General features: G+C 38.4%; 1 protein-coding gene across 4 annotated transcripts in view; it reads left to right on the top strand.

Annotated features, from left to right (window-relative positions):
* abat (4-aminobutyrate aminotransferase) overlaps positions 1-11564 on the top strand; it is a 58524-nt gene extending 46960 nt beyond the window's left edge. For all 4 annotated transcript variants that reach the window (XM_017437254.3, XM_025010849.2, XM_017437257.3 and 1 more), the window contains 3 exons: positions 1118-1264; positions 4114-4225; positions 7286-11564. In XM_017437254.3, the coding sequence (XP_017292743.1) occupies positions 1118-1264; positions 4114-4225; positions 7286-7407 (381 nt within the window). In that variant the 3' untranslated portion in view covers positions 7408-11564. The remainder of the gene's footprint in view (positions 1-1117; positions 1265-4113; positions 4226-7285) is intronic.
* Positions 11565-13538: the final 1974 nt, after the last annotated feature.

Raw genomic sequence — 13538 nt, 5'->3', positions numbered from 1 at the left:
ATGTTTCTCGGCTGGCCTGGGAACGCCTTGGGATTCCCCTGGAGGAGCTGGCCCAAGTGGCTGGGGAGAGGGAAGTCTGGGTCTCCCTGCTTAGGCTGCTGCCCCCGCGACCCGACCCCGGATAAGCGGAAGAAGATGGATGGATGGATGAAAGAGGACAACAAAGAGTTTTGTCTTAGGATAACTTATTTAAGCTATATAGCTGAGAATCACTGAGCTGAGGTGAGTCAGCAGAGTGAGTCTGACGCATTACAGATAGCTCCCCCTTCTTATACCATTTGTAGGATGAGGAGGAGTCAGGAGGGGAATAGTAGGGGTAAGATAAACTGTTCAAGAGGTAACAAAAGACTTCCTGGCTCCCTATATCCTGAGGCCCTATAAAGATAAACTAAACTAAATCACGGTCACTTGAATGCTCTTTGTTTTTCCACAGTTCACAAGGGGGTCAAATGTAGTATTTTTCCATTACATAAGCCAGTCCATTTCACAAATACTGAGCAAAACTTTGGTGTGGTCATAACTGAGAGTCATCCCCAATATATGCTCTATGTGCTACTCATTGCACAAGATCTTTGCTTAAAACTTCAGCATTAACCCTGTTTACCTGTTAGCAAAATATGTATTGAGCTACTGAATAGCATTTAATGAAACTTTCACAAAGTAATCATTACATGTACATCTACAACTGATGACCTTTTGAAATTTTAAATTAAACAGCAATAAAAGCACCACTGTATAAGTGGGAAATTTACAGATGTTTCAATGCCAGAAAAGCTTAGAACTCCACAGATTTTTTTTTTTTTTTTTAAATCTAGGTTTGAAAAAGTGTGGAATTTTAAAATAAAAAATGGCAGTAACCCTGAATATACTTGTACTCGGGTGTGTTTATAAAGGGAAGCAGTGGTGCATCTAATGATTATTTCCATAATAACATGGTTTTCTGTGATAAACTAAGACACGTTCTGAAAATAGTTGTAATGTTTGATTAATCAAACTCAGTAATAATTTTGAATTAAGGGCCTGAGTTGTTTGTCAACTTTAGAGCTCTTGGTAGGATACAAATCTCTTATTTCCAGTGTGCTTACTTATGTTAAACTGTTATTTATTTATTTCTCAGGCATACCGTATCTTTAACACATGGATGGGAGACCCATCAAAGAACCTGTTGCTGGCTGAGGTTCTAAATGTGATCCGGAGAGAGAACCTTCTGGAAGAAGTGATCCGTTCTGGGAAGGCTTTGTTAAATGGTCTCTACGAGCTGCAGGTACAGTTCTTCTCTGAGTCTAATTTGTTTATTTTGATCAATTCTTTCTTCATATAATACTATCTAGAGTCATGTGACCCAGACCAGCCCAGTTTGAATAACAGCATGCATAATGCAATTGTTTTATTTCTGCTTTGGAAGATAAATTTCTTGATGTCATCCTGACTGAATATAAACTTCTGATTCAACAGGTTTTAGCTTTTGCAGCTTTAAAATAATTCTGTACTTTATTTAACGAGACAGTTTAAATGTGCCTTACTCAGTTTGAGTGATGGAAAGTGAACTAATAAGAGATCAGCTCATTGATAATGCGTATCTCAGTGCTTTAAAGAATAAGTTACCATTGGAGGAGGATCTCACACAAAGCTCTAACCTACGCATATCAAGTAGAAGCAGTAGTTAAAGATCCTACACTGCTCTCAGCTGTGAATAAAAGTACTCCCTGCACAGGCATTTTTTTAAGCGAAAAGAGGGCCGAAATCAACTCAAACACATGTACAACAACTCTGTTAATTATAAACAGCAAGTCATAAAAGGCAATGCCCCTGCTTCAGATGTGGTTTATATAAACCCCTGGCTAATAATAAAAATCATCCTGCTGTTAAAATAAATTGTAATAACTGCAAGATAAAGGGACATTTCACTAGTATGTAAATAACCTGTAGCTGTAGTGAGAGAGGTGGTTGCTCCTGAGTTAACAATACTGTGTGTTAATGATGTTAAACTGATGGAGCAGCATTTGATAAAATCACATGCCAAATGAATGCCACAAGGAAACTCCCAGGTCCTGGAGTTAATTGTTGATACTGGAGCTTCTGTATCCATTTTACCAGAAACTGTCTTCAAGCAACATTTTGCACAATGCTCAGTGACAGAACCCAAAGTTAAACTAGTCACATATGCAAAAGGTGACCCACACATCATTGGCTGCTTACAAGGTACAGTAGGAGTAGCAAATTAAAACAACAACATTCCAGCATCACTGCATATAGTAAAGTCACTGCTCAGAAACACAATCACTACTAAACATGGACCTGATTAAAGCACTGAAGATTGACATCATTGGTGGAGACTTTCATTAAACAGGATGATGCAAAACAACCTCCCACTGACACAAAAACACGCAGGGTGAATAATGTTGAATCTGATTCAGCCCACCATCATAGATGTGTTAAATTGTTCATCCACAAGGTTCAAGTAAACAACAGTGCAACTGATACACCAAAAATTGAGACATCTGCCATTCAGCTTACCTGAAGAGGTTTCAGCAGAGCTCACACACTTACTCTAAAAAGTTATCATTGAACCAGTGGTTGCATCTAAATGACTGAGTCCTCTATTGGTGGCACGGAAACGCAAAGGTGGCATGAGGCTTTGTGTTGATCTATGTAAACCTAATAAAAGTATGAAAATTGGCTGTCAACCTCTGCCTCATATGGAGGACTTCTTTACAAAACTGGCTGGTGTCACACATTTTAGCCAGATTTATTTTAACTCTGCTTACCATGAACTGCCTCTACATGCCAATAACTGCAGTTTTACTGCTTTTATAACACCTTCAGTTTATACGAGTATGTTTTGGACTTGCTTCAGCACCATTTTATTTTCAAAAAATGATGCACACAGTTCTGTAAGATTTGCCAGAACTATTTGGATATTATAGTGTATAGAAACTCGAAGGAACATTGTGATGAATACCTACAAGCTGTTTTTTAACTCCTTAAAGATGTGGGCCTACAGATCACCTTCAACAAATCCTCATTTTGTCAGTCAAGTATTCCATTCCTGGGACATATCAGTAGCTATGTTTTTTAGCTACTGAAAACATTTTATTTAGTTTTTATATATAGAAAACCTTTTATTTCACAGTGATCAGTGATCTCTAAGAGGGCCTGCATTCTAATTGACTTACGGTACATTGCTGAAGCTACTGCACCATAAGGTATGCCTGCTTATTGTTCATTCCTGAGGAAACTCCTTCCAGAGGAGGTCAAAACTTACTTCCTTGTGTGGCACAAACTGGCTAAAGAGACACCATTAATATTCAGAGGAAAATGTTACATAGTTCCCAAGTCTCTGTGAGAAAAGGTTGTGCATCTGACTCATGAAGGACACCAGAGCATGGTTTGCACAAAACAACGCCTCAGATAATTTTACTGGTGGCCACATATAGCATGTCAGGGATGTGACACAACTGCTAGGACTTGATTACAGAGATGGCTGATATCTCTCCTCTCCTGACTTTCGCTCTCCGTAAATGAAACATCAAGAACTGATACAACAGAGGGACCCCTCAGCCCAAAATAGACACCAAAAGAACTGTTCTTCAAAGGGAAAGATCTGCCACACCATAGACAAAAGATTGTAATGAAATAAGTTGGGTTTCAAAAAAAATTGTTGTGGTAAAAAAAAAAGTGAAAGAAAGGTCTTTTTAATTTTGGGCTAATTTCAGTTATAATTCTGATAGTGGTTTATTTTGTAAAGAAAACCTTGTTTGAATTTAATAGCACCTCTGTCAGCTGAGGTTGTTTGTTTGGGTAACAGGGGAGGTGTTGTGTTTTGCTGTTATTACTTGTTGCTAGAGGGCATTACTGTGACAGGGCAGGGGAAAAGAGACTGTATTAAAGAAAACAAAAGTAAGATGCAGGTCATATCGGACAACATTGTGTTCTGTAATGGCGCCTCAACAGTTATTGTCATAAAGTTTATTACAATGGCTACAATAATCTAGAGACATACTGTTCCTTTTGAACATGTACCAAATCAAAGCGTTCAAAAGTGCAAGGTTGGAGTGGTTGTGGTTCTGACCTGAATGTGTGTGAACTTAACCTCCAACACTCTGGTCCTAGGCCCAGTACCCTGGTATTCTGAGCCGAGCTCGAGGACAGGGGACATTCTGTGCTGTTGATGTGTGTGATGCTGAGACCCGAGACCGGATCCTGCTGCAGACCAGAGACAAAGGTACAAATCAGTTCCACCTCTTTTTTCTTGTTTGCTCCAGTTTCTTCTAGTTTGTTACTGTTTATCCTTGTTTATTTCAGTTTGTTTTTTATTTGTTCTTGTTCTAACTTGATACTGTTTGTTCCTTTCTTTTCCTTTTTGTCCGTTTGTTCTTATGTTTGTTTGTTCCTGTTTGTGTTCATTTATTTCTGTTTGCTTCTGTTTGTTTGTTCCATTTTTATGCGCCCGGATGTATTATGTTATGGCGCCATCCATTTCACCGTCCGTCTGTCTGACTGATGACAGTTTTTTGTCTGAGCTTTAAATTGATAACCCTTTTAACATAGAAATGTCAAACTGCACAGCTGGATACTTCATGGGTCAAGGATGATCCTCATTGATTTTAAGGTCATGGTCACAGGTGACCCCTTTGTTAAAACCTTGTCTATGCTTCAGCTTGACATTTGAGTAACATAGAAATGTCAAACCCTTTGTTCCCTAGATTGTGCCTATCTGTCCATCCACAAGATAGTACTCAGTAAGTTGTCCATGGTGTAACTTCACAAAGGTTTAGGATAGAAAATGTCATCAGACTGTGGTTCCACATTGGATCTTCTTTTTATTAAGACCACTTCCACCAAAGAAATCTAAATGGTACTCTTGAAGTCTACGACTATGATCATAAAATGGTTTGGATAGGCTGGTAGGCTTTAACAGGTACGTTCTTCACTTTGTAACTGATAGCTCCAGTTTCAGGTTCTAAAATATTCTTTAATTTAGCTGTTTGTTAATTTACACCATGGACAATATCACTGTCAGTAAAACTGACCTTTCAACCCACCAGAGTTATGTTTATACTTAAAAGATATGTGTATTCAGGACTGTTGTGTGAGGGAATTCATTCTTTGGATTTTGATTACCCTGACAATTTACTGATGGGCATATCATGTACTGTTGGTGGTACTCTTGTTTTTGTTTGTTGAAAAACATTCTTGAACCTTGTTGTATATCAGTGAATTTAACAGACTATTTACACCCTGCAGGTTAGTCTCTGATGTGAGAATGATCTGGAAATATAGTGAGGTTTGTAAATGTATAACTTCTTCTGGCCTATTATCAGAGTAAACCATAAGTAGGAGTACTCACAAAGTTGCTTTCCAAGTTGTTCTGTAAAACAATTTAACATGAAATGTGCTGGGTTGCACATTTTTCCCCACTTAACTTTATTCATCTGGAGCATTTTGTAAATTAAACATCCTTTTTAAATCCAGGGTGTATGACAACAAGATATAATGAATATACACTGCTCAAAAAATAAAGGGAACACTGAAAGAACACATCCTAGATCTGAATGAATGAAATATTCTAATTGAATACTTTGTTCTGTACAAAGTTGAATGTGCTGACAACAAAGTCACACAAAAATCATCAATGGAAATCAAATTTATTAACCAATGGAGGCCTGGATTTGGAGTCATGCACAAAATTAAAGTGGAAAAACACTACAGGCTGATCCAACATTGATGTAATGTCCTTAAAACACATCTAAATGAGGCTCAGTATTGTGTGTGGCCTCCACGTGCCTGTATGACCTCCCTACAACGCCTGGGTATGCTCCTGATGAGGTGGCGGATGGTCTCCTGAGGGATCTCCTCCCAGACCTGGACTAAACCATCCGCCAACTCCTGGACAGGCTGTGGTGCAACGTGACATTGGTGGATGGAGCGAGACATGATGTCCCAGATGTGCTCAATTGGATTCAGGTCTGGGGAACGAGTGGGCCAGTCCATAGCTTCAATGCCTTCATCTTGCAGGAACTGCTGACACACTCCAGCCACATGAGGACTAGCATTGTCCTGCATGAGGAGGAACCCAGGGCCAACCGCAGCAGCAAATGATCTCACAAGGGGTCTGAGGATCTCATTTCGGTACCTAATGGCAGTCATGCTACCTCTGGTGAGCACATGGAGGGCTGTGCAGCCCTCCAAAGATATGCCACCCCACACCATTACTGACCCACTGCCAAACCGGTCATGCTGAAGGATGTTTAAGGTAGCAGATGGCTCTCCACGGCGTCTCCAGACTCTGTTACGTCTGTCACATGTGCTCAGTGTGAACCTGCTGTCATCTGTGAAGAGCACAATCCTGGTGTTCTCTGGCAAATGCCAAGCGTCCTGCATAGTGTTGGGCTGTGAGCACAACCCTCATCTCTGGATGTCGGGTCCTCATACTATCCCTCATGGAGTCAGTTTCTAACCGTTTGTGCAGACACATGCACATTTGTGGCCTGCTGGAGGTCATTTTGCAGGGCTCTGGCAGTGTTCCTCCTGTTCCTCCTTGCACAAAGGTGGAGGTAGCGGTCCTGCTGCTGGGTTGTTGCCCTCCTACGGCCTCCTCCACGTCTCCTGGTGTACTGGTCTGTCTCCTGTTAGCGCCTCCAGCCTCTAAACATTATGCTGACAGACACAGCAAACCTTCTTGCCACAGCTCGCATTGATGTGCCATCCTGGATGAGCTGCACTACCTGAGCCACTTGTGTGGGTCATAGAGTCCTTCTCATGCTACCACGAGTGTGAAAGCACCACCAACATTCAAAAGTGACCAAAACATCAGCCAGAAAGCATACGTACAGAAAAGTGGTCTGTGGTCCCAACCTGCAGAACCACTCCTTTATTGAGTGTGTCTTGCTAATTGCCAATAATTTCCACCTGTTGTCTTTTCCATTTGCACACCAGCATGTGACATTGATTGCCAATCAGTGTTGCTTCCTAAGTGGACAGTTTGATTTCACAAAAGTTTGATTTACTTGGAGGTATATTGTGTTAAGTGTTTCCTTTATTTCCTTTGAGCAGTGTACTTTTGAAACACCTGTAACAGCACCCCCACTATGCATGTTCCTAATTTCTATTTACAAAAGTCTCTATCTCTGAGATGAAAGCCTAAATAGGAACAGCTTCACAAATAAACTACAAAAAGATCTGAAACAACTGGATTACTGAGAGCTGTGTGTGTCTGGTGGTGTGTAAACTCACCACTGAGTGAAGTGTGGGCACATGCAGTAACCTTGTTTGTCATCCACAGGTGTGCTCCTGGGAGGATGTGGAGAATTATCAATCCGTTTCCGTCCAGCGCTCATTTTTAAGGAGTACCACGTCCACATCTTCCTCAACATCTTTAACGATGTGCTGGCTCAGAACAAATAGATCCTAAAGGAAGCCAACCGGAGCGATGGAGAAGAAAGTTCATTCAGAGAAGCTGGTGGGGGGGGGGGTGAGAAGAACATGTTGCTATATCCCACAGACTTTCTGTTTAAAGGACCACAAAGTGAACCGTGGTCATTTCTATAACCAGAAAAGATATCTGGCATTTCACCTTTGACCTGTGCAGTCTTTCAGAGCAGAGGCTACTTCAAGGTACTTCAGTAGAATGTTGTTTTTCTAAAATAATGCAATTTTACTGAAATGATTTGATATGTTGATTAATGTTGGCATGTGCAGAGTGGTTTGATGATGGAGTCCTCACAGATGGCCCATCATGTCAGTAAATCTAATACACCCACAAACCTCTCCCTCTGTTTTCTGTTAACTATTCCTCTGATAGCAGGAACAGAATCAAATCAACACCATTATCTCATATTATCTCACATTAACATTTACTATATGGTAGCAACAGGAAAAGACAGCCTGGTTTCACATCTGATTTTAAACAGCATCCAAATTCTGTTGCTCCATGTTGTTTTGGTAGTTTCTGTTTTGTCAATGTTTAATTCTAACTAGGGGCGTAACAAGATTTCTTGTCAAGTTGAAGCATTATCAAGTCGCAGTCAGCATGACTTTGTCTGGTGAAATTAGTTCTGATGTCTGCACTACTTTAAAACGTTTATGTGACAGCCTAAATTTATTTTATCCTTATCTTTTTGTGATTTCTTTGTTATGTTGTGAAATGTGAGCTGACTGTTTGGATTTTCATTCTGGGATTTTTGTAGTTGTTTTGATGGGCTGTGGTAAAATGTTTTCATTAGAAACCATTAAAAAAAACTGATAAAAACCCCCAAACTTATAAAAAAAAGGATAAATATAGTTGTTTTTTTATTTACTTTCTTTCCAGTAAACTCTGTTCTGACTGAATAATAATATATATTAAGAATAGTTCAGTACATATTTCAGAATGATTGTTTTACATAAAGAAAATCTAAAAAAAAATACATTAGAAAGAGATTAGTTATTTCTTTTTCAAAAACATATTTTAAAAAAAGTGGGCCTAGAACTGAAATCACTGAAATCAGGTTTTTTTTTTATTTTGGCTCCTTGTGAAAATGACCCCTGCTGAGTTCAAAGGTCACACAGCTTTAAGGAGAAGTTAGGTCATGTAAAGCTGAAGCATCGTTCTAAGATCTGAAAAGAGAAATGAGAAATCAGACAGGCGAGAGGTCACTCAGTTGAGTTTGTGGCAAAGCCTTCAAAAGTGCTTCAGAAAAGGATTTTTCAGCATATATTTAATTTATAAATATTAAAATCTTGTCTCTTCTCGAGTGTGTTGTTACACCCCTAGTTCTAACACAAAATGATGTCCAAGTCTAACCAACAGAACCCTGAATGGTTCCTCCAACATGGAGAAAGATGCTGCCTGCGCACACTGCACCAAACTTTACCGTATTCCTGAAGGATTTGTCTGAAATCCAGAAGTCTGAAGCACAACTAAATCAAAGTGTGATTCTTCATAGAAACAGATGCATGAAAACTGCTAATGAAACTGAATGTTTTGGTGCTCGTGTGCCAACATGTCACTTCCTGTATTACGGTCAGAGATTGTCAGAAGAAGGAACAGTCTTGTGTAAAAACCCAAACTAAGATGCCAGCTTGCATGGGATTTGATGAACTGTCTGTTTAATAATAGATTGTGTTGATCTCGATGAGAATGACATCCAGAACAATGTGAATCTAAACTGGACCGGGACAATGTCGGATGATTTAGTGCCTGCATGTGACATCAGTGTGCTCAGATTATTTTCCTTCTGTAGAGAACCAGAACTGAAATCTTTCACTCAGTTCTTGGTCGATAGCTGCAGATTACCTTGTTGTTTCACTCCTAATCCAAATTTCAGCCACAGACTCTTGTCAAGTTCTGATGCAAAGTCTTGTGAGTTTTCTGCTCCAGGTCCCCATCCCAGTCGACTCAGCTATGCTTGGTTGGGTAATTAGAGACTATGTGAAAGAAAACACAAAAATGGCTAAAATTCAGTCATATATTACAGATATTGTGCTAAATATTTGTGGGTTGTAGTTGAGATTTGTTCAAATGCTTTCTCCAAGTGCTACTGGTGCAGGATCTTTACTTAAGATTTTAGCATTAACAGTGAGAGTCAACACTGCTTGTCCTAATCCACAAAACCACTCTGCTGCATGTTTTGTGATGGTAAGGGAACACTTAACTTTCACTGTTCAACCAACACTTTACTTAAAGGAAAATCTAACTTTTCCCCTGCAGAACCATGTCACTGAAACCCATTCTAATGCTTTTAATCACAAGGTGATGGATTAAGACATGAAATAATGTAAAGCATATATTACGATCCCACACAAGTTTTATATTTTAAAATAATGTTGCAGTTTGTAAAGCTGCCAAAGCTGATTCTGTACAACAAATGTTTTTCTGAATGTTCAGTGGAGCTTTATGAAGTGAGGAATGTGATCAGCTTAATTTATACTGTGAATACATCGATTTCCTATTATACAAATACACTCACCGGCCACTTTGTTAGGTACATTTTGCTGATACCAGGTAGGACCCCTCTGCCCTCAAAACTGCCTTAATTCTTTATGGCATAAATTCAACAAGTTGTTGCAAACATTCCTCAGAGATTCTGGTCCCTATTGACATGTTAGCATCACACAGTTGCTGCAGATTTGTCATGAGACTCCTCAGACCAGGCAATATTTTTTAATCTCTTATTGTCAAATTGTGTTGAGCCTGTGTGAACTGTAGCCTCAGTTCCCTGTTCTTAGCTGACAGGAGTGGCACCCGTTGTAGCCTTCTGCTGCTGTAGCCTACCTGCTTCAAGGTTGGACGTGTTGTGTTCAGAGATTGGTATTCTGCAGCCTTTTGTTTGTAACAAGTGGTTATTTGAGCTACTGTTGCCTTTCTGTCACCAGTCTGCTTATTCTCCTCTGACATGAATAAGGCTTTTTTGTCCACACAAATGCCACTCACTGGTATTTTTTTGGACCATTCTCTTTAAACCCTAGAAATGGTTTGAAAAGATGGTTTGTATTTCTGAAATACTCAGACCAGCATGTCTGAAACCAACAACCACACCACATTCAAAGTCACTTTTTTGACTTTCTTCCCCATTCTGAAGCCCGGTTTGAACTTCAGCAAGTCATCTTCACCTAGTCTACATTCCTAAATGCATCAAGTTGCTGCCATGTGATTGGCTGATTTGCTATTTGTGTAACAAACCACTTAACAGGTGGACCTAATAAAGCGGTCGGTGAGTGTATATACACGTATAGCTGCATCTTTTCTAACATCTATCTATAAAACATATATATAACACTTAATGTAAAGTCTTATTGTAATCCACTGGGTCAGCTGGGGTCATGTGACTGGTGGAGTTAGCAGGGAGGAGGAGGGTTGATGAAGATGAGTCACACATGGAGTTAGAAAGGAGCAAGGCTGTGGGAAGTAGAGGTTTGCAGGGTGTTTCAGCACCTCCTGTTGGATGCCAGAGTACAACCATGTCTAAATTCACAGATAAAAAATTATTGGGGGAGAATTAATAAAAACAGATTTGATTCGTGCTGCATGTGTTTATTTTCAATAATATTTTGATAATATTGAGAATTGTAAATCTGTCAATTAAACTATTAGTATATCTCTGCAAAAATTTTCACCCATTTAAAACTCAGACAAAAGCATTAGATCATGTATACAGTATTCAAAGTATACAGCATATTTTTTGTCTATTTTTCAGTTAAGACAATATGCACTGCCAGTGTGCATTTCCCTACATAATGATACTCTTCAGACTAATTCACCCGCTCACAGCACCCAAGCTGAAACATGTTCCCACGGCTAAAGAGGGCGGAGCTCTGAAGGTGTTGATGAAAAGGAGTCCCAGGTGGAGTTAGCAGAGAGGCTGATGTTTGATGAAGTTGATGGCAGCACTTCCTGTCTTTGTTGTCGGTCAGTATTACACAGAGGATCTATAGTAACATCCTACTAAAGATATGACATTAACTTCTTGCACTTGTTATCTGAAGTTGATGAATATTGATGTAATTATTTTAGATGGCTCTAATTGTTGTCAATAAAACATTCTGTCCATGTACTGTGAGAATTAAAGTACATTTGGAATAAAGTTTTGTTTCTTGTTTGATTCTTGCATGAATTATTTGTTAGACATAGTCATTCATTTAGGTTTTAACAACTACAGTTAAGGTAAAAAAAATGGGCGCTTATCAGGTTAAAAGAAGAATAGTCTATCAGATGATAAAGGCTAGAGGGCAATAATGTTTTTGCCTTTGTGTGTAAAATGTCTCATGAACTGCTGGATGAATTTCAATGTAACTTTCAGAAAGTTATTGCTGATAAATCTACAACAGATAAACTTTGGAGTCAACCCAATTTAAAATGACCACAACAGCTGAGTGACCTTAGCACATGCAAAAATAGCTATATCTTAGTCAAATTTACAGATATTGAGCTAAATTTGATGTGGTACTAACTGATAATCAGCCCCAACATATACTCTGAGCGCTCACACGTTATGAATTACATCCTTTACAAGGTTTGACAAAAATACAAATTTTGATTTTTGTTTCAAATTCTCGGATGAAATGTGAGCAATATGAGATGTCCTTTATTAGATCAAATATGAAGCCACAGAAGTTATGTGAAAAGGTTACATACAACTTGAGAGCATCAGCACATCTGTGTGTCTAAGAAGCCTGACACCAACTGTCAAGCAAACACAAAACTGGCTATAAAACAGCCAATTTTACAGATATTGATTAAAAAAAATTGCTCTGATATTAGCAAAACATCATCTCCAACTTTTCCCCAAGCACTGAACAGTCTGCAATATTTTAGATTAAAACTTTGGTATCAAATGTTGATGTCAACCCTGTCTGTCTGTTAACACAATATCTCATGAATCACTGGACAAATTTTAGTGAATCTCTCAAAAGGTAAACATTGGATGTTCATCTACAGCTTATCAACTTTTGGAATCAACATAATTTACGATGACCACCACAGCTAATTGACATTATTCAAAACAAAATGGCCATAACTTAGTCAATTTTTGAGATATTGAGCTAAAATCTGGTGTGGAAGTAGATGAGAGTCATCCTCAAAGCATACTCTGAGCACTACTCATTTAACTCTTTTTTTTTTACCTTAAAACTTTGGCATTAACTATTAAAAATAAAATTGCAAAACGTATTGGAATATTGTTTAAAATAAAAGATTTCATAAATGTAAAAGGCTTGCATATTGTATATTCCTCATTGGTTAGGCCCTATTTATCATATTGTCCAGAAATATGGGAAAATGCAAATAATAAAATTATTGATATATTAGTTAAGTTACAAAAAAAAAAGCTTTTAGTCTTATTAATAAAGTAGGATATTGTGAACCAGTTAATAAACCTTTTATTCAAAGTAATACTTTAAAGTGTAAAAACATTGTATATATAAAGATACTGGAAATAATGTATAAATAATGTATAAAGCATTGAAAAAAAGTCCTTCCGGTATTCAGAAATTATTTAAGTTAAGAGAGAGTAAATATAATTTACGGGGTTTGTTAATATTTGCTAATATTATATGCTAAAGAGAAAAATAAAGTAAAATCTGTTTCAGTTTCTGGTGTGAAACTGTGGAATGAACTGAATGATGATCTCAAATTATGTGCTTTTTTGGTGATCTTTAAACGAGCCTTAAAATGTAAAATTATAAAAGCTTATACTGTTATGTAGATGTACATATGTACTGTGTAACCATGTATGTATGTGTGAGTATGGGTATACATGCACATTTAAATATAAACGTATGTATGTGTACTTTTTTTTTCTGCTCCTGGTGGAAGGCGGACGTGTTTCTTTTCTCTCTGTCTCTCTGTCCCCTGAACTGCCCCCCCGCCCTGTTTTCTTTTTTCGAAGCCTCTTTTTACATATTTTCCAAAAATTTAAGGAATATGGATCTGATCAGCTGGTTTCTCAACGCAATTGATACAATTTTCTTGACTGGGTGAAGGAGAGTCCAGTCTCGGGATATGTCTCGCTTGATATACAGTGGATTCCTGGCAGGAGTGGAAGACTGTGTACCTACCG

The sequence above is a fragment of the Kryptolebias marmoratus genome, linkage group LG12 (assembly GCF_001649575.2).
Source record: "Kryptolebias marmoratus isolate JLee-2015 linkage group LG12, ASM164957v2, whole genome shotgun sequence".
Taxonomy (NCBI): Eukaryota; Metazoa; Chordata; class Actinopteri; order Cyprinodontiformes; family Rivulidae; genus Kryptolebias; species Kryptolebias marmoratus.
This window is presented reverse-complemented; position numbering and strand designations above follow the sequence as displayed.